General features: G+C 51.7%; 11 protein-coding genes across 11 annotated transcripts; 7 read left to right on the top strand and 4 right to left on the bottom strand.

Annotated features, from left to right (window-relative positions):
• Window positions 1–427: 427 nt before the first annotated feature.
• PHYSODRAFT_477348 (hypothetical protein) lies at window positions 428–2,399 on the top strand (the record flags this gene model as incomplete). The annotated part of the gene is made up of 4 exons (XM_009515613.1): window positions 428–789; window positions 824–1,114; window positions 1,160–1,219; window positions 1,442–2,399. Coding segments are annotated over 4 exons (1,671 nt in total), but the record flags the coding sequence as incomplete, so codon positions are not given.
• A 504-nt stretch (window positions 2,400–2,903) lies between these two features.
• PHYSODRAFT_476973 (hypothetical protein) lies at window positions 2,904–3,452 on the top strand (the record flags this gene model as incomplete). The annotated part of the gene is made up of 1 exon (XM_009515612.1): window positions 2,904–3,452. A coding segment is annotated over one exon (549 nt), but the record flags the coding sequence as incomplete, so codon positions are not given.
• A 54-nt stretch (window positions 3,453–3,506) lies between these two features.
• PHYSODRAFT_419781 (hypothetical protein) lies at window positions 3,507–4,376 on the top strand (the record flags this gene model as incomplete). The annotated part of the gene is made up of 1 exon (XM_009515611.1): window positions 3,507–4,376. A coding segment is annotated over one exon (870 nt), but the record flags the coding sequence as incomplete, so codon positions are not given.
• A 1,349-nt stretch (window positions 4,377–5,725) lies between these two features.
• Window positions 5,726–6,064, bottom strand: PHYSODRAFT_464225 (hypothetical protein; the record flags this gene model as incomplete). The annotated part of the gene is made up of 2 exons (XM_009515610.1): window positions 5,726–5,905; window positions 6,005–6,064. Coding segments are annotated over 2 exons (240 nt in total), but the record flags the coding sequence as incomplete, so codon positions are not given.
• Window positions 6,065–6,226: 162 nt separating this feature from the next.
• Window positions 6,227–6,682, bottom strand: PHYSODRAFT_320536 (hypothetical protein; the record flags this gene model as incomplete). The annotated part of the gene is made up of 1 exon (XM_009515609.1): window positions 6,227–6,682. One exon carries the CDS (start codon window positions 6,680–6,682, stop codon window positions 6,227–6,229), a length of 456 nt encoding a protein of 151 aa, XP_009513904.1.
• Window positions 6,683–7,099: 417 nt separating this feature from the next.
• On the bottom strand, window positions 7,100–8,296 carry PHYSODRAFT_320535 (hypothetical protein; the record flags this gene model as incomplete). Its single annotated transcript, XM_009515608.1, has 1 exon — window positions 7,100–8,296. The coding sequence occupies one exon, from the start codon at window positions 8,294–8,296 to the stop codon at window positions 7,100–7,102; it is 1,197 nt and encodes a 398-aa protein (XP_009513903.1).
• Window positions 8,297–8,726: 430 nt separating this feature from the next.
• Window positions 8,727–9,173, top strand: PHYSODRAFT_477885 (hypothetical protein; the record flags this gene model as incomplete). The annotated part of the gene is made up of 1 exon (XM_009515607.1): window positions 8,727–9,173. A coding segment is annotated over one exon (447 nt), but the record flags the coding sequence as incomplete, so codon positions are not given.
• A 6,549-nt stretch (window positions 9,174–15,722) lies between these two features.
• PHYSODRAFT_476226 (hypothetical protein) lies at window positions 15,723–18,222 on the top strand (the record flags this gene model as incomplete). The annotated part of the gene is made up of 6 exons (XM_009515606.1): window positions 15,723–15,823; window positions 15,895–15,927; window positions 15,993–16,539; window positions 16,753–16,923; window positions 17,092–17,593; window positions 17,711–18,222. 6 exons carry the CDS (start codon window positions 15,723–15,725, stop codon window positions 18,220–18,222), a joined length of 1,866 nt encoding a protein of 621 aa, XP_009513901.1.
• Window positions 18,223–19,308: 1,086 nt separating this feature from the next.
• PHYSODRAFT_292923 (hypothetical protein) lies at window positions 19,309–21,313 on the bottom strand (the record flags this gene model as incomplete). Its single annotated transcript, XM_009515605.1, has 6 exons — window positions 19,309–19,403; window positions 19,496–19,875; window positions 20,160–20,294; window positions 20,494–20,607; window positions 20,918–21,029; window positions 21,052–21,313. The coding sequence occupies 6 exons, from the start codon at window positions 21,311–21,313 to the stop codon at window positions 19,309–19,311; spliced, it is 1,098 nt and encodes a 365-aa protein (XP_009513900.1).
• Window positions 21,314–22,755: 1,442 nt separating this feature from the next.
• Window positions 22,756–25,279, top strand: PHYSODRAFT_475144 (hypothetical protein; the record flags this gene model as incomplete). Its single annotated transcript, XM_009515604.1, has 6 exons — window positions 22,756–22,856; window positions 22,981–23,176; window positions 23,225–23,568; window positions 23,896–24,049; window positions 24,197–24,723; window positions 24,796–25,279. The coding sequence occupies 6 exons, from the start codon at window positions 22,756–22,758 to the stop codon at window positions 25,277–25,279; spliced, it is 1,806 nt and encodes a 601-aa protein (XP_009513899.1).
• A 175-nt stretch (window positions 25,280–25,454) lies between these two features.
• PHYSODRAFT_468341 (hypothetical protein) lies at window positions 25,455–27,189 on the top strand (the record flags this gene model as incomplete). The annotated part of the gene is made up of 3 exons (XM_009515603.1): window positions 25,455–25,728; window positions 25,795–26,005; window positions 26,214–27,189. Coding segments are annotated over 3 exons (1,461 nt in total), but the record flags the coding sequence as incomplete, so codon positions are not given.
• Window positions 27,190–27,417: the final 228 nt, after the last annotated feature.

The following is a 27,417-nucleotide window of genomic DNA, read 5'->3' as shown; positions in this document are numbered from 1 at the left end:
TAGCGACTCGCACCTGTGGACGTCATTCCTGGCGAAAACGGCGGAGGTATTGGTCGAGCTGCAGGTGAAGTGGTGGACTGCCGTCGAGAATGGACTGGAAGCGGTGCAGTTGGCCGGTCTTGAAGCTTTGAACCGCGAGCAGAAGCAAAGTGCGTCTGATTTTGACAGTAGCACCAAAGAGATCGTACGACAGCAATTCGATGGTCTCCGTGAAAAGCTCCTGGAAAAAAGTGGATTACTGTTGAAAGTAAGTGCAAAAGCTCGTAAGGGGTCTATATTGTGCAGCGGAACGAGGGAAATTAAAGCTTCGGCCACCCAGTTCCACGATGTCATCAAAGTACAACTGAACCGTGGCGTGGTGGACGATTGTCTACAGACAGAGCGCTTGGGCCACAATGTACTTAATGCGTACGAGACTCACATTGCGATGTTCACGATCAAGAACCGGTCGGTCATACAAATAAGCACGGGAAATGAACGAACGTACGTCAACTTGGTGCACTTTCCAGCTAATGCCGATGGGCCTTCTTCACGCGCGAGTGAAATGGTCATCTCCACGTTTGGGAAGGTGCCCTCGCTTTGCGACTTCAATTATCAGAGTCGAAGCATGGTCTTCCTGTCGGCAGATTCAGTCGGGATCTACAAATTCGACGAGACATTCAAGCGAATGGACTGCGTGAAAGTTGTTGATTTGGGTGTGCACTCGACGTTGACGGCTCCATTCAACGATATGCTCCTCCTGGGCAGAACAGTTTACGTAACAGAGCCTACAAGGTGTCGACATCAATTGTGACCAAACTTCGATTACCGGAGCCTTACCCAGTGATACTGATACTTCGCGCAGCCGTCTTATGGGGTTCTCGGATGATCTTGCTATCGGGGCTGTTTTGGTCACAGCGTGCGCGGATGGATCTTTTCAGGGAAAACTGTCGTGCGTTGCTCTTGATGCCTATCGCCAGCTACCTGTTGCGCCACTAGGAGACACTTTTCTGACGAACGAAGTGCAAGCAGAGTGTGTGAACGGACATGTTTTTGTTTTCGATCCATTAGCAAGAAAGCTGCACGCATTTTCCGTTGACGTGACTGTCCGTAGCGATTCCTACAGCATGCGGCAGTTCGATGACGATGACGACACCAAGGCCTCTGGAAAGGATGCTAGCGGCGAGAAGTGTCTGCGCAAGGAGCACTGGATGTACACGTTTTATCACGTTTTCGAGAAGTTCCCAGTGATTGGGCTGCTGGAAGATGGTTCCCCGCCACCTCTTTCTGTTCTTGTGTGTTGCCAGTCCTGTGACGACGTCAATGGTGCTCTAGAAGGTTGTCACGATTTTCTGTCACTGTTGATGAGCGACTTGATGGCTGTCAACAAACCGTTGCGAGGGCTGGATCTTACGAGAGGGCTTGGCATGCGGTGTACCCCTTTACTGGGTCTGAATATGAGTGAAAAATCCATGGTGGCATTCCTCCAGACGCTCGTTACTTTTCTTCCTATTCAAATCTGTCGCGCTGAGGCAAACGCGCTGACAGTGCTACGAGATGGATTGGACCCATCTTTCGATGTAGCCGAAGTGGAGCAGGAGTCAGCGGATATTGCTGAATCAACTCGATTTGGGCTTTTGTCGCCGCTTTTGTCGGCGTGGGAAGGTCGCGTCGTCGTCATCACGTCCATGGGAAAGCAGTCGACCGGGAAAAGCTACTTCCTCAATCACTTAACGGGGTCCTCGTTTGCCATCGCTGGAAATCGTTGCACTGACGGTGCGTGGATGACACTACGCATCATGAAAGATGTTTTGCTTGTCGTTCTGGATTTCGAAGGTCTGGGGTCCTTCGAGCGAACAGATCAAGAAGATGTTTTTCTTGCGGTGCTGAATGCGTCGCTGTCGATGTTCACGATATTCCGGATGGAAATGCGGCTTGACAAAGAAATTGACAAGCTTTTCACCAAGTTTCAAAAGGGAATGGATCTACTCAAGCAAGACAAGCGACTGTTCCGAGGAATATTCTACATGAGTGTGAAGGACATTAACCCGAATGATGGCCGAGATGTCCTCTCGGAGTTTACGGGGAAAATCAGGAACCTGCTCAAAGCCACGTCGGGGCAAAACTTCCTAACGAACATGTATTCCGGTAAAGTGAGTATTAGTTGCTCCCCTCCGTTAGGGACTCCTGGCTACTACGAGTCGCTACTTCACGCGAAGAAGTTGGTCAAGAAAGTTATTACGCAGCAGGGCGAAGCGGAGCATGGGTTTCGAAGCGGGAGAGCCTTCCACGACTTTATCCGACTGGTATTGGCCAAAATGTCGATCTTGGATTGGACCACTGTTGAAGAAACCGCGCAACAACTTCAGATGAAGGAGCTTCACCGAAATCTGCCTGGTATCATTCGCACAGGAATTCTGCCGGATTCAAAGAACGAGCGTGCTGCTGGAATGCTTTCTTTCGAAGATCTATGCCATGACTACCCCGAGTTTGCTGAATCTTGGAAGCGTTTGAACCTCCAGTTCTCACTAGCAGCGATTGACGAGAATTTAGATTTTGGACCATCAGTCTGCGCTGAAACAGCGGACACAGGGTCTATCTACGATGCCATCACGATGCTGTTTCAACACTATTTGGAGCTGATATTGAAGGGAGCAGAAGAAAAAATCACCACGGCAGACTACACCAATTTCGACGCCATGCTGTCTTTTTTGGTTTGCCGTCGTAAATCGAAGGCTGTTGTCTGGGTGAAGGAATTCCTGGGACCTGAGCGATTTGCGGATGATTGGGATAACATCGAGCGAGCTCGACTTCTCCCGTTCGAGACGCGTTTTAAGAGGTGTGGTCATGGGTGCGCGCAGTGCCAACTCCAGTGTATGCGCCCAGCTTGCCACTCCCCAGGTGAGGAGAAGCACAACTGTGGTATGACTCATGTGTGTCGCAGCTATTGTGAGTACTGTGTGCAGAGCTACCAGCACCGTGAACAGGTTCCTCGCTGTACCGGTAAGGCTGGCCACGAAGGAACGTGCGACTGCGGAAAGGGAGACCACACTTGCGGGTTTGTATGCAGTCTCGCGGATGCTTCGAACTGCGAAATTGTTTGCGTGCAGATGGCGGGGCATGACGGAAATCATCGCTGCTCCGTCAAGCAGCACATTTGCGGTATTTTGTGCAGTGCGCCAAATTGTGAAGGGGTGTGCGTGTTGAACGGAGAGCGGCTTCACACTGTGCACAAGTGTGTGGAGACGCAGTGCGCCTATGCGTGCGAGATGGGAAGCTGTGAGGAGCGTTGCGATTCCGCAAACCATTTTCATGGAAATCCTGGATTAAGTGCAACACTTGCCCAAGAACAAGGAGGCTTGCTTGGGTATTACACGGGCAGCAGTGAAAATGCGCGGCATATGTGTGCTTCAAGCCACGTATGCAGTAAAGTTTGTGAGGCGAATGGCATATGCAGCAAAAGCGTCCGAGTCTCCACGCGTCAGTTCAGCGGTTCGTTCGACAATTTCGAGTATGGATCGAAGCGGATGGTTGGAACACGCAACCAGTGCGCCATCATATTGGAGCCCGGACAAACAAGCCACGGCGGTATGCACTCGTGTGCCAAGAAGTTGTGGGATGGGAGGGTAGCCCCTCATGGATGCGCCGCGAGATGCGTGGCCTGTGAGTATTACTGCGCCAAACCGTTCGGACACCACGGACTGCACTCTGCTGCACACGGCAACATGCGCAAGATGCGCTTTGTTGCTAAGCAGAGCACCATCAGCTGGGACAGCCGCAAGTACGCCGCAGGCGAGAAGGGTAGCGCCGAAATGTGCAATTTGTACTGCTCTACAGCCGGACGAGGACACGTCCACTACCTCAAGTGCTACCAGAGTGCTGATGCGTGTGTCTACTCGGCTTTGGGGGATCACCGACGCCACTGCGAAACTGCGTTGATTCCAGCCCCAGACCACGAGGTTGATGAAGTGTTGCATGCTGAGTACTGGAGAACGATCGGGTGGGAAGACCCTTGTTCGTCCCCTGCAGAGCGCGCGCTGTTCACTAAGTGTCCGTACTTATGCAATGCACCGGACCACAAAGGGCGTGAGAAAGAACCTTCCGGCTGTGATCTCCCTGTCTGGCATCTACCTGCTGCATCCGTTCCCTTCCTGGAGCGAGATGGTGTCACGTACATCAACGGCCATCGTTTTACGTGCTCGCATGCCGCCTCCGCTGGTATATTGCACCACGTTTTCGTCTTGGACTGCTCGGGGTCGATGAAAGGCGGTCCGTGGCAAGCGTTGGTGAGAGGAGTCCGGGACTATTTGCGAGGTCGCATGTCGTGCGGCTGTCGTCAAGATATCGTCTCGGTAATTACCTTTGGGGATAAGGGCACTCTCGAGTATGAAAAAGTCAAGATTGAGCAGGCTGCAACGCGATACGTGAACTTCCGTGGTGGTGGGACGTACTATGAGAAGGGCTTGAAACAAGCGAACGCCGTGCTCTCACGGAATCCGATGAAAAAGTACCAGCCTGTACTCATCTTCTTCACGGACGGTCGACCTGCTGACCGTAAGCAAGGGCTGAAGCTAGCGACGAGCATGCGGCAGCAGTACGCGGTGTCGGGCTTGCGAGCTTTTGTGGTTGGGTATGGACGTGTCAGCGATCTGGGCGTCACAGATCTCGCCGAGCACCTTGGCGGGACAGTGCACGAAGCCATTTCAATTGACGATCTCGGGGACACGTTCCGCTCGATCTCCATGTCACTTGGGGCCCGTGCAGGGCTCATTTCCAGCAACTTTGCGTGAAGTAACGAGCAAAAAGGCGTCAGCATGTGAGGATAAGGCTCGGCGATGATGAAGCACGTGAAGCGACGACTTGAAAAGGCTGTAAGGGGAAGAAAGAAAGAAAACTAAGAAGGAATGACAAAGGCAGCTTTTGACGATTTTGAAGGAAGATACATTTTTGTACTTGGCACCAGCTAACTAGCCAATTCATAGTCTTACATGAAAAGAAGTCAAAGTGGAGTTTCCTCGACAAATAGGTTTTCGCACTACTTTTGAGTTTATTGCTCAATTTCTTCATTGCGGCTGATGAGTGGTGACGCAATTGCATGTTCGGCTGCTGGGGGCGAGTTGCGCCGCCAGCACCCGGAATTGTCTGCCGACTCAATTGCATTCGGCAGGGCGGTACTGTTGAGGGTATTGAAACTCACATGCCACTCCAGCGGGTCGGTCGCCAGCATGATGTGAAGCAGGGGGGCGAACGCCTCGAAGCAGCTGTGGGGCGTCTTCAGAGCTTTGAACATCAAATCAATGTTGGCAGGAAGCTCATCGCTCTCCTTGTCCGCAATGTGGACGCCCTTAGCTTCACCAACGTTCGGTACATCTTTGTGGCCGCTGCGCAGGAGATGGTCTTGCTTCTCCGGAGCCTTGCTGTTCTGGCGTGTGACTTTACGTCGTAGGGACGATAAAGGAATCCGATCCGAGTTGGGAGGAGGGTCACCCGCTTCCTTCCCAGCGACTTCCTTGGCAACAGGGAGGTTCGCTTGCGCAGCTGGTTGTCTCTGGGTCTGGATCGCTTGGACGGCTCCCAGTAGAGCTGCTCCCCAGTGCTCTTCCATGTCAGTTCTCGAGCAAGACGCAATGTGTTGCTTCTTTAGGTGTTTGTACGCACCCTCACACAAATTGAGAGCGAGACGAGTGAATAGGTGCCCCTGCAGCACTTGAACAAACGCCTCGGAGCTCAGAGAAAGCAGATCACAGGCCCGTACGGTCCGTACAGTATAAGCGCTGATGGTGCACCCCAGCAAACCACGCTCTCCGAAGTAGCTGCCACTACGGAGCCCAACCGGTCGATCCAGGAGAGAGCGGCTGTGCATGCTCAAGTGGCCTTTGATCACGAAATACATGGCTCGCACGATACTTCCTTCCGTGACAACACTCTCATCGCGTGGGTAGCACTCGAAGCGCAAGCGTTCAGCAAGAGCGCGCGTGAACTCGTCCATCCTCTGGCTTTCTTCCCAGCAAACAGGGGCGATGACCTTCATGATGAACCACGATAGGTGCATTGTGGACACTTGAAGCACGCACGACGTACGGATAGCGATGTGGAACGCGTAGAGCGTTGCAGTCTCAGGCTCGGGGCAGTAAGCTTTCTTGACGAAAGTCACCATCGCGAAGAAAAGTCCCCGCAATAGACGAAGCGCGAGCTGAGAGGAGGACGGATTCTGAGGGTCCGAGACAACCAGATCCTGGGACGGAAGCTACCCTTCCCACTCTGCTCCGAAGCCTGCGTCCATCGACACTGCCAGATACGCACACGCCACCCAGTAGATGACCAACAAATACCCCATCCAGACGTGCCAAAAGCTGGTTGTCTCGTTGGAAATGCTACGTCGGTTTAGCTCGTTGAAGTAGCTGCCGAGGTTGAAAATCTTGATGCAACGTAGCAATTTGAACCACGCACTGCAGCCCAGTACTGCCAGCACATCGTAGAACGGAATGGCGGCGAGGATATCCCAGAGCATCCGCTCCTTCCTGTACACGCTCCGCAGCTTTTGGTCATACAGTTCCATTGACGCCTGGGACTCACGCACGTGCCAGCTAAACCAAAGATCCACGACGAAAGCGACTTCGCAAAGGATCCCTATGATAATTACGAGAACGGGGACGACCGCTGTGCGATCCATAGCGTCTATCGTGAGCTGGTAGGGGGTCATAACGGCGACAAACATGGTGCAGCAAATGATGAACCGCAGCCAAAAGTGGTGGAACTTGCTCTGCACTGGAACCCCGTGAAGAAACCCATCGACCAACCGAAGAAGAGGCTTCTGAACCTGCTGGTCTACCAAACCCACCGACGTCGGAACTGGGAGGATCCGACTGCTGCTCCCAGTGTTGCTACGCTGCAAACGGGTGTGATATCGCGCTCCTTTCAACCCCTCGGCTCGCTCATTCACAATGTCCGAACGTGACAAAGCTCGCTCACCACCTATCAGCATCCCACGGCGTTGCTCATCGCGCGAAAGCTGCTCCAGTCGCGCCTGCTCACGGTGAATATTCGCGATTTGAATGACCTTCTCCTTCCACTTGGGGTAGCGCTCGAATACTAGCTCCAGCGATTCGCGCGACAGTCTCTACAGGATGCACGACGTCCGAGCCTGGATGTAGGCGTCCCGTTCCCCATTCGTGAATAATCCGTTCTCAGCAAAATATCTGCCAGCGGATATCTCGTTCATCTTCTTCAGTTGGCCTGGAATACTGATCTGCTGCAAGCTGTTATCGATATCCTCCGGTGTCGGTCCAGCCTGGGAGGACGCGTTCTCCTTGCTTGCTACAGTGTCTGCTACAGCTCTGAACGTGGGTCTGGAACGTTTGGCTAGCTGCATGGGCAGCAGAACGTCGAGGATGCCCGTGAATACGAAGAACATGTCGCTGCCGCAGTCCCCGAACCTGAAAACAAACTCGCCACGAGAAACCAGCACCTGCGTGAACTGGGACACCAGCATTCGCGTGATGGATATCTCCATTCCCGCGAGGAAATCCACTTTCTCGATCATGGGCTTTAGGTATACAAGGCGGATATCCGTCAGCAAGGACGGTGGCAAACACTCTCCGAGCAGATGCTCCTGGGTGATCGTGTGGTACCTTTTAAACAACAAGAAGGTCTTGACCCGCTCCTGGAGGATAGTCGGGATCTTGAAATGGTCTAGCATTTGTCGTGCTGCCCCCATTTTGACATCGAATTCTCTGCTCTCGGAGCTTGTGAGCTCGATAATATCGGTAAAATTACCAATCACGTACGCAAACAGGAAAACGCCCGCGGTCATGGTCACAACGCTGAAAATGCATTGGGCCGTGGTCTGTGGGTACTCGGACTCGCCTGAAGACGACATGAGACCGAACGACCAATAGAGAGACGCCATGTACTGGAGCATGAGCGACCCATTCTCCAGCTTCTTGGATGGCAGCCACAGGTTCTCACCGAATGCCGTCTGGGTGGCGGTCGGGGCTGAGCTGTCGCTGAATTTGGGGGTGGCTACTCCCGACGCAAAGTTGAACCAGATGCAGCCCAGAATGTGCGAGAGCATGCACGTGTAGTAGAGCAGTTTGAACAGATGCAGCTCCGTCGTTCGCTTAAGGTACCGCGTCTCGAGTGCGTGAAGTTGCTTGGGAACTTTGAACAATCGCAGAAGTTTGTTGACGTTCAGGAGGTCCCATCGCTGGTACGACTCTATGCCCCAATTCACAGCATAAAGCGGCAATAGCGCGATGATATCCAAAGCGAAAGCCCCCGATCGGAAGTACTGGTGCTTGATGCGGTGGATATCCATGATTTTATTCCCGTCTCGTAGAACCCAAGTCGTGAGCGAATGAAAACGTCCAGGAGAAACGAACACTCTAAGAAGGCCATGAGTGAGTCCACCTTATTATGTCCTTCCTCCAGAGGGAAGCACGACTGGAACATCACTAGCACCCACTGCGTCGTCATCACCATGAACAGCCACGTTTCCCACGCCAAAGTAAACAGTGAATCTGGATCGTACACAGTAGTGAATACGCTTGCTAGGGCCAACTGCACCCTGTGGAGCATGCTCCTGACTTGGTTATATTCCTCTCTGTCGGTTTGCACGTGCAAACTCGCGAGTTCGCTGCTCATCAGCCTCCGATCAACAGTGAGAAGTTCAGTCTTTAATGGTAGGAAAATCGCCTCCATAGCTCGCAGTTGGTCGCGAGACACAAGAGAAGGATACAGCCGCTGTTGGCGCTCAGGACTGCATGCGCCTAATACTGGACGGCAAGGAGCGCGTGTTTTCGCAGTTTCCCAATGGAATGGCGTCGAGTATCAGCGCAGGATCAAACGGAGACTACATCGCCGAGATGCGCGTGGATCAGTCCGGACGACTCGTTGTGTACCTGCAGATCTTCACTTGGTCAAAGGACGGTCCATCCTACCACCTACGCTTGCAAATAGGGTGCTGGCGCAGTCAGCGACTGTGCGTGAGCGGCGACGTGCTGGTAACGAGCGCGCCTGCCTCGTTCACATCGGACGGCGCACAGTATCTGGGCGAGATGTCACTACGAGAGAAGCGCGAGGCCGTGGAGAAAGCTTTCTCGCAGCGGCTTCGCGACAACCGCGAGGCGGCGAGGGCCTCGTCAGCAACGTGGGAAGAATTTGGCAGGTTCCGCGTGAGTTACGTCAAGGAATGATAGCCAGACATGTCGTGGTAATCTGTAGCTAATTGAGGGAGATTACTAAATAGGCAAGAAACATTAGAAAACTTTAACCCAGTGATGGTGCTCACCACTAAAAGCTAGCAACGTATTCACCCCGGCAACCCAAAATTCAGTTTGTTTATTTTTTCCTCCCCACAGATGCGGTTTAGATACGCTGCATAGTGTTACCATCCAGACATTCAGCAAGAAAACAAAACTATAGACACAGTTGTTTGCTTGTTTTTTAGTGCAGAAGTACGGCTTCGAGCAAAAAATAACAAAAAATTAAGTATTCAACGTGTTCTCATTAATTGACATCGAGACCCAAAGCTTGTACCACGAACAAACAATCCAGTTCACACATCAAGGACCTGTGTGATCATGTAGCACTTTCCAGTGAACGAAGTGTAGGAGCCCACTCTTCAGATGATAGTTAACAGCCTTTAGTAGTCGTTAGCCGCTAGGTAAGTGACAACACTGATCTTCTATCCAAACACAAAAGCCTACATTTATACCCCAGCCCACGTTTGTTTTGTGTGAGAATGCATCTTTCACGATCGATAATGGGGTCGGAAACCCCATTTGCTACGCCACAGCAGTTGCTCGCCCTCGCAGTATCGCCGTTGTGGCCGCAGATGACGCTACCGGCGCAGTAGTGAGCTTCAAAATGGTCTTGGAATCCCCTCAGAAATTCATACCAACGATACAGCCCACCAGCGTACACTCCGACCGCCATCCACTCACCGATCGGCCCACGTTCGACGCCACAACCGATGCAACACAGTATCTTGCGCGTTAATCGCGGGTTGGTGGCGAGTCAATCGGCAGCCAGGACGAATAGGACCCACCTAGCCAGGAATCCAGGACGAGATGCTCCCTAGGAAACCAAATCCACCTGTCCACCGCGTGGTTACTCATTGCGGACACACAGTACGCACGGAGCTCGATCTATCTTCCCACAAAGACGACCCACGATAAGCATTGCTGCGAGAAACGCGCTCGCCTCTCGCCACAAACTTTATAGCTAACTACAGCACTTGACGGCATAGATGCCGGCGAAAATGCCCGTGCTTCACTTCACTATCATTTGATGTCGCCAGACGAAGCAGATTCATCGATCCAATTTACATTTCAACGATTTGTAAATTTTGTAGCGCCGTCCACGATCGGGAGACGCAACATGTGCAACCACAAAGCTCGAGATATTTTCCTCCATCACTTCGAAAACGCTTCCTTGATTCTACACAGCGTTGTGGGTAAACGTGAAATGGACGGAGAGCACCGGAAGCCAGCACCGCCCGATAGCCACCACCTCCAGGCCGCCACCACCCGCTCCGCTCAGCATCTGCCCGGCTCATCGGTGCCGCTTGAGCCCAAAAGCCTATCAACGACGTCAATTATTAACGAGCTCTGCACGACTTCGAGATGAGGACATGATTCTTCAGATCTCACAATGACGAGCACGTGTCTTTGGACGCGCGGTTATTAAGGGGTGGTTCGAGCGGAGGAGCACAACTGAACCCAGCACAACAAGCTCGCACCGTCCGTTTATGATGAGGTCCTGCCAATTCATTGACCCTCAGCAGGTTCAGGCCGCGCATCAAAAGCTACGCACACACACATAGCTACATGTAAGAGTTAGCCGCCGTATCGTACGCGACAGGGCCCCTTCGCCGGTATCGACGCTTAATGGCAGGGAGACTGTACACATCACGGGGGTACGTACCAAGACGAGAGGGAAAGCTGTAAGAAGATGGGGGTAATGCTCGATGTTTCAACGGTAATAGGAGAGCACCGAGCTCCTATTCCCGATGGCACCCACTCCACCGTCTGTTGCTCCAGATCCGCAGCCTTGCACAAGCCGCCCGATCTCAAAACTCTCTGAGCAGATGACACGATCGATTGACGGCACTCTTGGCTACCGGTGGCCCACCCACACACGTGTTGCTATCGAGTTCTTCCTTCGTCTCAGACTTTGAGTCGTAGCCAACACGTACGCTCACTTCTACTGTACGATAGCTCCTGCATGCACAGGCGTGTATCATTTCTACTGTACGCGCGAACTCCGTTGTCACGATAATAAGGTAGCGTTTCGAACCAATTCTCTCGATACTCGAGCTGCCCGCCGTCGCGGCATCGCTACAACCCGTAGTGCAGTTTTGAATTGACTGTGAACCATCATACGAACGAAAAAGCCACCCACCGTAAGCAGTTGATTTAATCTGCGTTCTAGACATTGCCGACCAATTGCTGCTTGATCTGCACCAGAGACGACACAACCAACGACCCAGCAGGCGTCAAAGGTTAGCTCTTGACAGCTTGAATCTGCAATCGCGTCTAATACGATCTCCCCATCCAGGAATCCACGACACCACCACAAGCTGCTGAGCTAGACGTCTGTGTTCTAAATTGCTCTGCGCTTCACTTCCCTATCGATTCACCAAGTCGATTTCCATTTCAAAGATCCGTGAAATGATATAGTACCGTCCACAATTAAGGGACACAAATATACACAAGATTTGCAGCTTTGAATCGTAGACGCAAACTTCAACCTCGGTTCCTTCACAATCGCGACGCGCATCACCCAAAGGCGCGGAATATTCTGGCGGTGCAACGTTGCTGCGCCTGATGGACGAGTACCAGTTCTCAAAGGAACTGTTGCTATTGCTCCACGCCACACAGGTACAATGCCATACAACACCCAGATAATATGTGGGTGTCATCAATGCATTCGAGGTTGATGTTACTTGCTTCCATCCACGCTTGCATGCATTTCGCATCGACCTTAAGAGAGTCCAAGAACAACGAAAATCAATTCCAGCCGCGGAAAAAAGCGAGTACGACAGACCGTGAGGGCGTGACGCAGTACCAATCCGTGGTTCGTCTTGACAGTAATATATTGGCGGTGCCAATATAAACAAACATGTACAGTACATGTTTGAAAAACACAAAATTGAAGGTGCGAAGCAGTACATCATGTACTGCTTCGCACCTTCAATTTTTGTGGCGCTGGGTACGCATCCTTAAACATGCGTGTAGTGAAGAGACTCCGAATTCCCGCTACACACCAACATCAGTGAGAGAATCCCATCAGTGCTGGTTACGCCGGTACTATTTCGAAGCCGAGACAGCTTACGATCAACAGATACCGCATCCATTTCGCTAGGCGCATGCTGAGGGAATATCCGAAGTAGCTGCGGTCAATACGCTTCGGGTAGCAGTGAGGGAGCAGCGCAGGATCTTCAGGCCTTTTATGCGGTTGCTCTGCAACACAAGCCAAGTTGAAGCTGGGTTAGCACTAGCCTAACATTGCTGGCCTCTTTGACACCAACCTGGCGGTTACAAAATCAAGGCGGAAGAAGCTACCGGCGGCTACTTGCAGCGGCGGCGAAGGCGCCAGAAGCGGCATCTTTGGTGGGCTCTACTGGACCCAGCACGTCCTTGACGTTGCGGATTTCGGGTGGGAGAATTGCCAAATTGGGGTTACTGTGGACAAACTACGGTCTTGTGCGGGAAAAAAGGACCACCTTGTGTACCACAATTCGGGCACGAGGACAAGTTGCGTCGACAACCAATTCACAGAGCGGCGACTGGCAGAAAATGGGTCCCTTTCACACTTGCTTCCAGTATACCACGGTATACTGGAAGCAAGTGTGAAAGGGACCCATTTTAACTTTTTCCGCGGCCTTCTTCAGGCTCCGCGGGTTTGCATACCGACATGGCTGAGATGTTTGAGACTCAAGACCAGCAAGGTCTGAGGCTAACGAGGTGCCGTTTGAGGGGAAACGCGTGGTGATATGCTGGTGGTTCTTACAGGTCGTTTCAAACTCCTGTTATAATATCATGTACCTATTTGCTCTACATGCACTAAGGACACCATCGTCGCATGCTAGCTAGGTTCGTAAAGGGCTGCGTCACAAGTGCTAGAGGAGATGCTGTGAATTGCTCGCTGAATCTACACAGGCATGACGTGGGAAATATGACTGGGCAAAGGGCACGCTGGCCGTTGCCGTTATTTTTGGTGCTCGAAAGCTCGCCGTCGGGCAGGTAGCAGATTCCGCTGGATGTATCCGTCACGAACGCTAGCATCATGCGTGGGCCACGCGAGCTGCGCACGATAGAAAGGAGTGAGTGTGATCACAAGATTTGTGGAGGCAATTGCTACAAGTGCAGTAGCGGCTTCGACCATACATAGCCTCACAAACAGACTGAGTATTTGCTCGTGCGAATATATCGCTGCCTATTCTTGTGTGTATCGGAATGGCGACGGGTGGTATCATTTTCAAGGTTCGATGTGCATGAACTAACTGCGTGGAGCAGGCTTAATTAAGAGTGTGCTTCGTGCTCACACAGATAGCGGCTGTAATGTCTCCAACTTCCATAGGTAAGGTGGTAATGCATTCATACCCGTCAATACTCAGCGTCTCATTCTTGGTGTGCGTTCGCTGTCACAGGTTACACAATAACTTCGATGATTTTTCTTCAGCGGAGTTCCAGCTCATGTAATCTCCGCCCATCGAGGACATTGACGACTACGAGGAAACGCCAATGGAAGCACAAATCGTTCCCCGCGGCGCAAGTATATGTTGCCATGAGAGAGTTTCATTCCTAATTCGGGCAATTGCGATACTTATGTGGCGACAGGACAGGGGGCTCAAGTTGTACCTAAATCCACGAGGTACCGATGGGAGAGGGCTTCGAACTTCTCAAGTACATGAGGTGCACGTTGTTATTCAATATTGATGGTGTCGACAACGACAGAGCACAGACGTGTAGAATGCTTCGTGTGGTTTTGGACGGACGATGGATTCAACCGTGATGCACCGCAGAATCTTTTCGGCCCGTTTGAATTGAGTCGAGTGGACACTTTAGTTGGGTGGGTTTAGAGCGTACCGCTCGATATGGTCGTTGCTGTCAGCCAAGTGGATCATCCGATCTGGTGTAGAGTATGGATATCGTGAGCGAGTTTCCTTCTGAAGCAGAGAAGAGGGCGGTGTTGATCGACAATACTTGCGTCTATTTTCGCTTCAGGCGCTTCCTCTGTATATGCTGTTTTGGTACAGTAAGCCTTGATCCACGAGGAGATGCTCACTTCAACAACAACAAGCAATAGAGCAGCGATCACAACACCTATCGCAATCTGGAGAAAGACACTTCATGCTAGACAGACCGATAGAATTTCGTGGTTGATTTCGATGTTGAGTTGACTGATATGAACGATTGGTGTCATATATGTTTCGCCCCAGTATTATAGTTGACGGATGGAAACGGAGTAATTTCATTAGCCTATTTTGTTCTGGTGTTCACAAGTGTTTTTTTAAAGTAAGGTATATTGAGTTCACTTACGTTAGTAACAATCTCCCAAGGTGTTCACAAGTGACTAACTTTCGGGAGGATGACTAATACTTGAGAAGTTGTATCATTGATAATAAACGTTCAACGTCGCTCGATGTCGGTGGAATCCAGCGAAGGTCGATGAACTTTGACAGTGTATTGCTTTTCACCAGGCGTAGCCACTCTGCAAAAAAGAGATTCTCACCCTCTTCATCGCCACTTGCACCGCTCTCTCTACGAACGGGAGAGAGCTCGTTCACAGCAGTAGCAACGAACGAGTCGAGGGTTCATGGACGCACTGCTCGGATCTCGCACTTCGAGAGGGTCGAGAGGGTGGTAGTCTTGTGGTCACGTCGGAGGTGGTCGGTCGTGTTGGTGTAGCAACCAGAGGAAGGAAATACTTGATTTGGTGTAGCAACCAGAGGACGACAGCTTGCGCGTCTTCAAGCACAGTCAGCACTTGTAGCGGCCGTTTAGCAGCTTCGAGCAGTGGGTTCTGGTGAGTTTCTTTGGCGTCGGGGACATGGTAGATTTTGAAATGATAGCGAGAAGAGAATTACTTGAACGGATAGCTCGACTACCCCGAGGCTTCTAGAAGTTAAACGTTCTAGAATCTGAGAAATACTGATTATTGCGGTCGACCACATTAAATTATTTCAGTTATTTTATTGCCTAACTTTTTTATTTTATTTACTGATTCCGAGCTCTGGCTGGTTGCACGTAGTGTTTTGGTGCTCTTACGGTTGCGTATGGACTGTGAGCGCCGAGTATAATGCAGACTGCGCGGACCGCCCCAAGCTCACGGAACGCTACCAGCAAAATGCGCTCTACCCGTATTTCACCGATGAGTTAGTCTTCATGTAATATGTCAGTATCGACAACCGAGCTGCCTACGGGTTCAGAGAACACGCACACCTGGCCACGCGTATGAATTGAGCGCACCTCCTATTTTCTGGATCGCACTCTGATGCCCAGGGGGAGCGAAGCTCGGAAAAAGGCGAACAGTGCAGGGTCTAGCGGTGCGGATCCGCCGGTTTCGTAAGCGCTGCTGGGCGAGTTTCGCTTGATTTATGAAGGTGTTACGTGTACTTGAAGGAGTTGCTCAAAATCCGTTGGTTTCGTCCTCTAAAAGGGTATAACTTGTTGGCAGTGCTCATAAAAAGAGCCAAGACGACCCGAGACCACTGCCTAAACCAGAGCGTCCGAGAGATGGTCGCGTCTCCCCCGCCGCCCCCGATGGAGCTAGCCTCGGCCGCCTTCGTCCATTTAGGATGCACCCACGCCCAGCTCTTCCGCTCGGAGTACAAGAGGTTTGTGTGGTGTATTAATCTGTACGGAATAGGCCCTATCTTACCGGTACATGTGCTTTGTGGCTAAACAGGAGTAATCGCACTAAGGGTCTCAAGATCCTTCGGTAATATACACACGCCTCTGAGTCCGTGGGTATAGCGTGCGGCTGACCTTTTGCTTTGTCTTTAGATGCTTCCCGCACTGTTGCCCCAAGCACATCGACCGCAGCTATTGCGGCACGTCGCTTAGCGTGCGAGTCGAGCTGGCCGCTCGGTCTCCTGGCGCCGGGCCAGTCGAGCTGTCTCCTACCGATGCTCTGGCGGTCTTCGCGCGCTTCGAAGCTGTGACCGACGCGAGTATTCGACCAGGCGAGTGCGTTGAGGTCGCCAAAATTGCGGCCGGCACTCAGTCCGAGAGTAACTTGGACGGCCAGTGGATGGAGGGCCTGATCGACCGTCCGTCCGGACTCATCACAACTTTCCGCAGGCCTGATGCACCGGTTGACTACCAGAAGCCGCTTGTTTTTCACTTGAACGGGAAACCCCTATCGCGTTGGTACTACGACTGGGAGAGCGGGGCTAACAAGGCGCAACGCCTCATGAAGCACGTGCTCAAAGCTTACGTCGTGGAGCGCTGTGCCGTCGATCGCCATGGTAACTTGACCGCGTTCACGGACCCACAGGCTCACACGCAGCTCTATCGAGTATCGCGCGTCGTGACTTCACCTGAATTCACTGTCATATCATATCGGCGCGCCCCTGCAGAGCAGTACCGGGCGGCGCTGGTACCAGTGCACCCACTTCAGGCGCTACAAGCTGGCGGCATCTACTCGTATCCGGATGATGCCTATCACAAGAGACCTCATGCATACTCTGGCGCGGAAAGTTACGACGTAAGGATCGATCCAGTGATCGTGAAGACAGAGCCGACGTACGAGGTGAAGTCTGAGCAGGTGTCGGGATTCCCATACTCCAGTGATGCTCACGGACTGTTCGAGGGAAACCTGCAGTGGGGGCAAACCAACCTCCCAGCTGCGCGTGTATCCAGGAATTTAGCACTCGCGTACGCATTTCTCCGCTGGGTTCCCATGAGCAGCTACGCACCGATTGCTGCCGAACTGGTGCAAATGATCAACGATCATTTGCAACAGACTTTCCAAGACTGTCCCGATCAAGTTAACCAGATGAACTGTTTTACAAGTCTCCTGCTTGACGAAGCTGGTGGAAAGGTCAAACTCGAGAATGGTGAAGGCGATGGCTCTGCTAAAACGCTGCCATTACAGCTGCAGACGCTGCTGCGCGCGCTGACCCAGGGTATCAAGTGGCTCTATTCAGAAGGAACATGGCAATGGCTGCGTAGCTTTTTCTACCACCACGCCAGATCTGTTCTAGATAAGCATGCTCTAAGAGCGTGCTTCTTGTTATTAATCCAGGAGCTCAGCGACTGCCTCGATGCCCAAGTCTTTGCGCACACCGATCTCAAGAGTCTAGATAACGTAGCAGAAGAAGTCATTGCTGCCGTATACACGTACCCAGATCTCCACGCGAGGCGTTTCCAAGTGCGCGAAATCCTGGGAGGACGCAATTTCATCGGCTGGAACGCGTTCATGGCGCAGATACGAGAAACGTACATCGGTATGTCGACTTCTCGAAGGACCCATCATGCATTCGCACGACGTCCACTCCGTATAGGCTTCAGTCAAGTGCATCCGGCTCGAAACGACATTGAAAACTGCTGGAATGGAGAATGGCTACTCGATGTGAACAAGGCCTCATGGACGTCAAGCGATGGTGCTGCGCGAGATGCCTACGGTCAGAACACTGGCATGCTTCAAACTGACAGCGCCTACTCGCTACTTACAGTGTTCCAAGTGATATCCCAAATGGCGCGTCTACATGTGGCCCTAGACGTTGAGGCGTGTAAACTGCACGTCCGTTCCAATCACACCATTGCAGGCTCGCTAAGTTTCATGCGCATAGTACTGGACGGGAAGGAGCGCGTGTTCTCGCAGTTTCCCGACGGCATGGCCTCGGCCGTTGACGCTTGCCTGTACGGCGACTACGTCGGGGAGGTGCGGGTAGAGCATCCGGAGCGGTTCGTAGTGTACTTGCAAGTCTACAACTGGTCTTTATCCAGAAATGATCCGTCGTACAATGTGCACTTGCGCATCGAGTGCTGGCGCGGTCACAAGCTCTATATTAGTGGTGATACTCTTGCAACTACTGCACCAACCACATACATGACGGATGAAGAAACGTCATTGTGGGGAGAGATGTCTCTGCGAACGAAGCAAGAGACCATGAGTGAAGTACACGCTCGCTATTTGCAAGAGCACTCTAGAGCACGCTGGAATACTTCCGTTGCTGCTGAACCATGGAAGGAAGTAGGCAGGTTTCGGTTGACCTACGCCAAGGTATAAGCTAGAGTAAACAACGCGAGGTGTAGCGCGGGTCGACCACTATCTGGACTGTTTTAGAAATCTGGTAGTTAAGGAAGGAGTCCGGCAGCAATAGCTCTTACTCTAAGAGGATGCAATATACTACATGCATAAACGACGTCCTGTTACTTCATTGACCTACCTGTTTGTTCTTGGTGTGTATGGTGACGTGAGCTTCTGTAACAGGTAAGCTACGTTCATTTTGCAAACGTTTGTGCATTTGGGCAACCCTGCCATAGCCTACAAAGCCAAAATTCGCTACTTCGCCGTTCATCTTCATCAATCGAATTCGAGCTGCTCACTATCTCGCTAGAGTCGTGCCAAGAGGGGCAGTAAAGCATCACAACCGTCGATGAACACGTTCGTTTACAGGTGACGTTTGTGAGCAAGACTACTTAACAACGAAAAAAAAACCATTTTACAGGCGTGAAGGCAGTGTATTTGCTACCAAAATGTATCAGCAGGCATTTCTTCGTGCGTATTTCCTGATCACTTTCGAGTTCGTCACGATGGATCACAGATCTGCAATAGACGCACTTGCCCGAGTTTCCTGGTCTACTGGAGCTTATCCCAGCTCATGATGAACCTAAATGCAGGATATTGTCACCCCGCTTTAGTAGTTCCTCACGCAAAAGCCAATATTACTACACTTGCCGTGCTGGATATGAAAATGTATTTCATGCGTTGTCGTCAACAAAAGCACCCTGATCTTCCGCCTATACTACGCATCTTCGTATTACATCTTAGGGCTGCAGTGCGTCTAGCAATTACCGCCGTCTGGCAGCTCCAGATACTTGCTACTAGATCGAGTGTCGATTTAAAATCCCCATCAATGTTGCAATCCTTAGCCATGTAAGATTACTACCCAAATCTAAGATACTGTATTCGATCTTTTTATTCAACATATCTGTCTGATGTGTAAACAGATCAATTCAACAAGCGTCCGACAAGATGAACGGCATTCCATGAAATCGTACTACCAATTTCAATCTACGTGGTTTGTCTCCTATTATAGAGTCACCTGTATACACTGCTTCACTTTCTTGTGTCGTATCAAAAAGCAAGCAACTATGAAATTATATCGACCTGTCCAGCAGTGAAGTATGTTTTCCAGGCCTGCGGTACATTTAGTGATGCTCGATTTGCAACTGCAAAAAGCAACCCTGAAATTATATCGGCCTGTCCAGCAGTGAAGTTCGTTTAGTGATGCTCGATTGCATCCTACAGTTTGTCGAAACATGCGAGCTTAACGTACCAGGAACGGGAAATACCGAGGACGCGCCCAAAACAAAGTCGACGGGTCGATAGTTGATGAACATCATTATCTGGTTGGTAAGGAAAGAAAACCCAGGTAGGAATCGCACGATGACAATCCGCAACCCCTCAAAATCCAAGTTGACCATCCCCGCCAACCTATCCGTCGACTCATTTGGGCGGCCCTTTCGGTAGTGCGCACTGGCGAAAGTGTCCACTTGGCCCAACTTGAATTTCGATCCGAAAGGTATGTTTGGCACCACGAGATTGAATTGGGGGTAGTCAGTGGTCAGCCACGGGTCTTGTGGCACGGCAGGAGTATTCTTCATGTGCAAAAATCTTGACTTCATTATTGGCTGCGCCCGCATCATTTGTCGGGATCTGCAAACGGAATCGAGCCAATACCCGCTCGGTAAGATGTCACGTCAATCCAGTAGTTCCTAGTGCCGCGTAGTTCGTAAAATGGGGGCTACCAAGGGTGGCATTCAACCGAGTGCTAGTTCCGCGAGAAATCGAGTACATCGAGTCGCCTGTCGGTCCTTGTTCTTGTTGAAGAAAGAAAAAAATGATTCGAATAGCCACTTTACCTGCACGATACAATAAATGGTGGCTTCGAATGGTGAAGAAATTCGATTGGGCATCCTTATCATCCATTCGGCACTGACAATGTAAACGGCAAACGTGAAACTAGTTCAGCGGACGAGTAAGTCCCTACGGCTTGCGATAGGTAGCGTATGCCCTTTTGCTGAATTGAGCATCTTCCAGCTTTCAGTATCGGGGAGTGAATGCCGAGGAAGCGTCTGAAACAAAATTGACGAGAGTATTGTCGATCGAGGCCACTTCCTGTTTTAGAAAGTAAGAAAACTCATGATTGAATCGCTTGTATGACACCCAGAGCCATGTCTTACATCACCCATATCAGTCGATAGTCTCCTTCCCCCATTAGTCTATCAGCCAGCTCATTTTGTGTTGATAGCTACGATTTGGTATCACACTCACACGCCAAAGAGTTCACTTCGCCTACATCTGATTTCGATGCGGAAGATACCATCAGCACCACGAAGTTGGGATGGTTTCACTCCTGAACCCACGACTCGTTGGTCACTGCGGATCCTGCCAAATTCGTTATGGGTCATTAACTGTCCACAGTTAGTCGCCGCGCCACCTTTTGTCAGAAAGATATCAGCGCTGCGTCTACAAAACCGCTCGACAAGCTGGACGTGTCTTCGTCAACTCCGGCCGCTAATCCATAGCGACGCATAGTCCGACATAGTACTGCTCACCCCCCGAATTCTTGTGGTTTACTCCCTCAGTCGCTTCGGGAGAAGAGTACTTCAATAAAAGCACCGCTTGAGTTCTCCTTTACGAATCGCGGTACGCTCAGATTGTTGACGGGGCCAAGTTCGGTGTCTATCGTCCATACCACCACTCGACACCAAATCCGTGAAATTCTATCGGCCTGTCCAGCATTGAAGTACCTTTCTCCAGATTTGCGATAGATGCTGAGTTGCGGTCCTCGAATTGCTCGTTCTCCACTACGTACTGAATCAAACTTACAACGCCGAGGACGGCGAATACTGACGAACTGCTCGAAACAAAATCGACGCGCGAGGCCACATGCTGCTTCAGTAGAAAAGCTCAAACCCGCTACCCCCGCCAATCTATCGGCTGACTCACTTGGGCTGACTGCAACGGCCACATTCAGCGGTACGTGTTCACTCCAGTACCCACCAGATCCAACATTCTGCGGCGCAACACCGTTAAAGTCAGCGGACTTATAAACATTCACACACCCTTGCTTTATTGTTGTCGGCTCCATCTGAATAACACCATTTACTCGGAGCGTTATGTACCCCACTGACCAACAATGTTCATACAGGCGCCTCGAGGATTCAGTACATCTTGAGCCTCACCGTCACATGAGCGTTAGATGCATACTTTTAGCCCGTAGAAACACCTTTGAAAGTCATGTCGAGACAAATCCTGCATCACGGAGAAATATGTGTTGGGGCCCAGTGTTGCTTCTCAATAGTTGTCGATAGACGAAGATTTGTATACGCTGGTGGTTTCCAGTACCCAGTGAAGCAGAAAGCGCCGAAAAGCAAGTAATTGCGTGTCCTGTGATACGGGAGCGAGGAACCAACAATTTAGATAAACATCGTGTATTGAGGGGGTATGGGCCGTCGTCACTGCTGCTGCAATTTGTGCTCACCTATTAGTTTTTTTTTAACCGCGATCCTCAACCTTGCCCCAGGCAGTAAATGCCTCGCCACCACGCTACTGCGTCGAAACCCATGCTCACCCACACTTTCGTCGCCCGGATACTCCCCAAGAATAAACGTAGCCTTAGAATTCACTGGAGACCGAGTCTCTTTGTGCGACTATGACCGGACGAATCCACTCCAGCACTTGCAGCATTCGCCTACACAAGTCTAACGATAGTATTCACTCCTCTCATCCACGCGCAACTCAAGCATGAATGCAATGCTATCACTACTACTCACAATGAGGAGTTCCCTTCAGCTGCCTGCCTATCCGACGGCGAAGACACGAGCACCGAAACTAACGAGAACCGAAAGCGTGTCCTCCGGCCAATCACGCAGCCCACGTCATGCTTGAGTGGATGCAGCGAGGAATTGCACAGCGTTTGCCCATGCATGTGCGACGAAGCCCTTCACGAACCTGCATGTACAGGAGCTATTAGCACACAACGTTGCCTTAATGCACCCACATGTAGAGCGAAATGATAAGCAGCAGTTTTGAAACGGTCAGCTAGATGCTTCCAGAAGGCTACGGATACCCACGCGTTCAAACGGTACCCGACCGCTCTCAGATCTTGCTGGCCACACGTCCCTGCGGCCCAACAGTCTCGGCCGGGTGGTCGATCTCGAGGCGCCCTTGGAAGCCTGAGAAGGCCGCGGAAAGAGTGCGGAAGCTGAAAGGGACCCATTTCCCGCCGGATTTTTGGATCTTCGCGATCCAATAGAAAGGGGGCTTGCCAGTGACTTGGTTTCACTACGGCACGTCGTCCTCGTACCAACATTGTGGTACACAAGGTGGAAGGAAACGTCCTTTCTTGTCGCAGGTCCAGGGTGACCCTTCACACAAAAGACCTCAGTTTGTCCATAACGAGCGCGAGTGACATCAATTGAGCAACTTTTCCACCCTAAATGCGCAACCTCAAGGGCCTGGTGGGTCCAGTAGAAGGACGCCGTCCTTGGAGACCAGTTACAGACAGACACACGCACCGAGAGGAGAAAGATGCCGCTCCTGGCGCCATCGCCGCCGCTGCAAGTGGCCGCCAGCAGCTTCTTCCGGCTCGAGTGCGACCACGCGCAGCTCTTCCACGCCGAGTACAAGAGGTGCGACGGGGCTGTAATCACCGGGCTGGTGTCCACTGCACCCAGCAAACTTTTAAGCTAGTGCTAACCTATCTTTAAGCTAGTGCTAACGCAGCTTCAACTTGCCTATCGTGTTGTGTTGCAGGAGCAACCGCACCAAAGGCCTCAAGATCCTGCGCTGCTTCCCTCACTGCTGTCCGGAGCATATTGACCGCAGCTACTGCGGATCTTCCCTCAGCGTGAGCGTGCGACTAGCGGAACGTCCGGCTGGAAGTGCCCCACCCGAACCCCCTCCCAGCGAGGTGCTATCCGTGTTCGCCCGCTTTGAGGCGGTCAGCGACGTGAGTCTCCGCACTGGAGAATGCGTCGAGGTGGATAAAATCCAACAGGGCGTGCAAACAGAGACCAACCTGGACCGTCAGTGGATCGCCGGGGTGCTGGACCGACCTTCGGCCATGGTGGCGTCCATTCGCGCACCTGATACCTCCTCCTCCACTTCTTCAGCGGAGCAGGTCCGGCCTCTGGTCTTTCACCTAAACAGCAAAGCCTTCTCTCGCTGGTACTACGACTGGGAGAGCGGCGCCAACAAGGCCCAGAGACTCATGAAGCACGTACTTAAGGCGTACGTCGTGGAACGCGTTGCCGTGGATATGGACGACAACTTTACCACCATCTCCAGCCGAGAGGCCTTCACGCAACTCTACCGCGTGTTGCATGTGGTCACGTCGCCGGAGTTTACGGTGATATCCTACCGCCGCGCGCCATTGGAAGGGGTGCATGTTTCCACCCCACCGCCACAGTTCGGCAAGGCACCGATCCCGCAACAGGTTAGAGGAGGAGGGAACCAGCATTTGTCACACCACCAACGAGGCGTCTCTCCAAGATCAGCTGGAGGCGCACGATTCATGAATGACCGGCAGGACGTCGTGTACTCCCCGTCACCGGCACGTGGTGCAAGCGTCGTCCCCATTGCCAATGCAGGGTGGACCCCGCGTGAATCGGATCGACGGATGGAACTGTACGAGGTAGAGGCGAAGCGCCGACGGCGGACAGCAACGAGATTGGACAGTGAAGTGGTGCACCCGCTCGAGGACAAGCTGTTCTGGGAACACGCCAATGCCAAGTCCGTGGCGGTGTCGAAGAACCTGGCGCTGCTGTTCGCGTTCCTGCGGTGGGCCCCGCTGGGGTTTTATGCGCCGTTCGTGGACGAGCTCGTCAACTTGGTGCAACAGAAATTGCTTGAGCCGATTTCGACAGGCGCATTCAAATCGGAGAAGATGAACTGTTTTGCACAGTTGATGGTGGGGCAAGCTCGAAGCGAGGAGGATGGGAGGACTGGCGCTGCGGCAACTGAGTTCGAGACGCTGCTGCGAGTAGCGTCTCAGGCCGCGCTTTGGCTGTACTCGAGGGAAACTCGACGCTGGCTGCGGACGTTTTTCCGACAGTATGCGGCGTGTGTGCTGAACAAGAACGATCTGCGCGCGTGTTTCCTGCAGTTCCTGCACGAACTTGAAGAGCATTTGAACACGGAGGTGTTTGCAGCCACAACTCTGAAGAGTTTAGACAATGTTGCAGAGGAGGTCATTGCCGCAGTGTATTCCTGCGACTATTTTCACGACCGACGGCCGTTCGTGAGGCAGATTTTGGGCGGTCAGGGTTTCGCCGGCTGGAACATGTTCGTGGCGCAGATGCGCGATTCATTCATTGGCTCCACGAGCCTTCCCCAAGGTTTGTATGTACCGGAGAGCAACGCAATTTTCTCGTCGGTCTATCCTCCTCATAACGCAATTGAGAGAAGCTGGAATGGAGAATGGTTCCTGAACCTGGAGGATTCACGCTGGGAAATCGGTGACAAGAGTGCTTCTGCTGGCAAAACGGGCCAAGATGTGTCGTTTTTCTCCGTCGTGGCTCTCATATCACAGATCGTCCACCTAGAAGTGGCAATTGATGTTCAAGTCAGCTCTCTCCGGGTTCGATCGATGAGAGGTGTAGCTGGGAGATTTGATTGCATGCATGTAATATTGGACGGCAAGGATCGAGTGTTTCGCCTGTTTCCGAATGGGATCGCGTCTAGCGCTGGAAAGGGGTCTTGCGGAGACTATGTGGGGAAAATGCGCGTGGATAAACCAGGACGTCTACTTGTGTTCCTTGAGACTTTCGTGTGGGCTTTGGAGGAGGTCGATCAATCGTATCACATACGCGCACGCATCGAGCACCTGGACGACGGTCGCCTCTCGATCGACGGAGACATTCTGGCTACAACGGGATCATTCACAGCCGAGGAGATGCCGTACGTGGCAGAAATGTCCTTGCGAACGAAACGCAAATCGGTCGGGAAGGCGAATGCAAGACGCTCCCATGCTTCCGGCGCATCGACGGACGGAATCGTGGCAGCTTGGAGGGGGCACAGCAAATTTCATTTGAGCTATCGCAAGGTGGTCTGATGAACATATCAGAATGTAGTTAGTTGAATAGGAAATGAAGTAACATTGATAGGATAACATCAATAGACGTCAGTACAATCTGAAGTGACTAGCTGGAAAAAAAAGAAAGATCCTTAAAGAAATTCTGCCATTTCTGAAAGAAGCTCAACACAGATGAGCACGCCAGGCTACTTATGAGTACGAGGAAGAACAATCAGAGGACTCGGAGGAAGGCGTAGACTCGAACTCGCACGAGGACTCGGACGAAGAAGATGCTCTTACGATGATCGGCCCAAGAAGCGGTGTCCCGGTGGAAGTCAAGTACGATATGCCGCGTGATTTACCGTTCGTGCAACCCTACGAAGGCGGCGACTTCTTTTTCGTGCGCGAGTGCTATGATGTGTACTACGTGCTCGTGGAAAAGCTGCTGCTGGAGGGCAAAAGGTGCGTCACACTGACGGGAACCCGAGGTAAGCTACATGTACGTGGCAGGATCCTTATGAGATTAAACAATCGACCTCCTTTTCTTGGCGTAGGAATCGGCAAGTCCATCTTCTATGCCTATTTCTTTGACCGTTTTCGCAGGGAACATCAAGGAGAAGGATGGATCGTTGTTGCGTCGAGCTATAAGAAATCAGGAGAAGTTCCGGACATGGCTGTTTTTGAGGAGGGCAAAGAGCCAAATATTATTCGAGTGGCGATCCCGGAAGCTCTCGGAAAGATGGCGTTGTGCTTGGCAGGTGTTACGTGACGGAAGATGGGGAATGGCGTGGTGATGGTGATAACATGAAGAAGAAAGTGTTGTATTTGTGTGATGGCCCGCCGATGGTTAGCTACCCACAAACTGTGGTGTTCACATACCCGAATGATAGGTGGTTGGGCCAAGTCAGAAAGGATAGGTGCACCTATTGGATGCCTCCATGGACACTGAACGAGTTCCAATTAGCTGCTGCAGTGCTGGACTAGATGATGAACTCCAAGAGCGGTTCTGGAACTTTGGCGGTGTGGCACAAAATTGCCTCAACCTTGACTTTGAGGCTATCCCTAAAGCTATCCACGATCTGACGGAGCCCATTGCACATATTACCGATCGAGGCGACCTCAAGAACCTGCTGGTGGGGAATAACGACACTCGCCATCGTTTCCTGCACTACCAGCCCATTAGTACCGGGCGACGAAAGACGACAAAACTGGTGTCGGACATGATCTGTGAAAAGCTTTCGGATGAGCTGCTGCAAGTAACCAAAGGCCGCATCAACGATGTTAAGCTAATGCTTATGGTAGTACCTGAAGTTGTCTCGCTGTATGGGTGGGTTTTTGAAGGCAGTGCACACGCAATACTGCAAGGTGGGCTTAAAATGAGTGCACGACCGCTAGCAGCTGCTGGAGCACAGAAGACGGTGTTTACTATATCGAGTACTGCTGGATCTGCTGTCTTCAAAACGGAGGCATTGGCTCCTTCACTTCTAACAAGCAGCGGGCCATACCACAAACCGAAGTCGAAAATTCTGGATTCAATTGACGGGTTTTATTTTTCAAAGGAGGTTGCGAAACTCACTGGAGAGCTGAGAGGCGAGTACATGGAGAAGGAACCTATCCTCTTGTTCCAGATGAGCGTCCCCAAAGTGCATCCTATGCGCGCGTCGGGAATTATTTACGTACTTCGGAAGCTTGGTCTACTGGAGACTGTCGAGGAAAACCACAAACGAGCTGCAATTATATTTCTGCATCCTGCCGCTCATGCGAGCGCCTTCCAACGACAGAAGATTATCGTTAGTGGCGGTTCTCCGAGATCTATTGAAGAAGCTCGCGGCATTGGGCCACTGACTCAGAAAACACTAGCGATGTACGGCGTCAAAACGGTTGAGGAGTTGAAGGACGGGATTAACGCCTTCAGGGATGGTAAAATCATTATGCAAGACCACAGTTGAAGGAGCAAGGCCCGAACGCAGGCAAGGGAAACCGCGAAAAAAAGACAAGGAGGGAGAGCAAGAGCAACGGCTCGAAGCACGAGGCAGCTTGGACGCGCGCCTTGAGATGCTGGGAGTTGCACGTGGAGTCCTTGAGCGAGCCGAAGTACATCCAATTGGCGCAAAGTATCCCACAATATGTAAGTGATGCTGCCGATATCGATAACAAGAAAAGGGGTAAGCAAAGCA

This window comes from Phytophthora sojae (assembly GCF_000149755.1).
Source record: "Phytophthora sojae unplaced genomic scaffold PHYSOscaffold_1, whole genome shotgun sequence".
Lineage (NCBI taxonomy): Eukaryota > Oomycota > Peronosporomycetes > Peronosporales > Peronosporaceae > Phytophthora > Phytophthora sojae.
The sequence above is the reverse complement of the archived record's forward strand: the minus strand, read 5'-3'. Positions and strand labels throughout refer to the sequence as shown.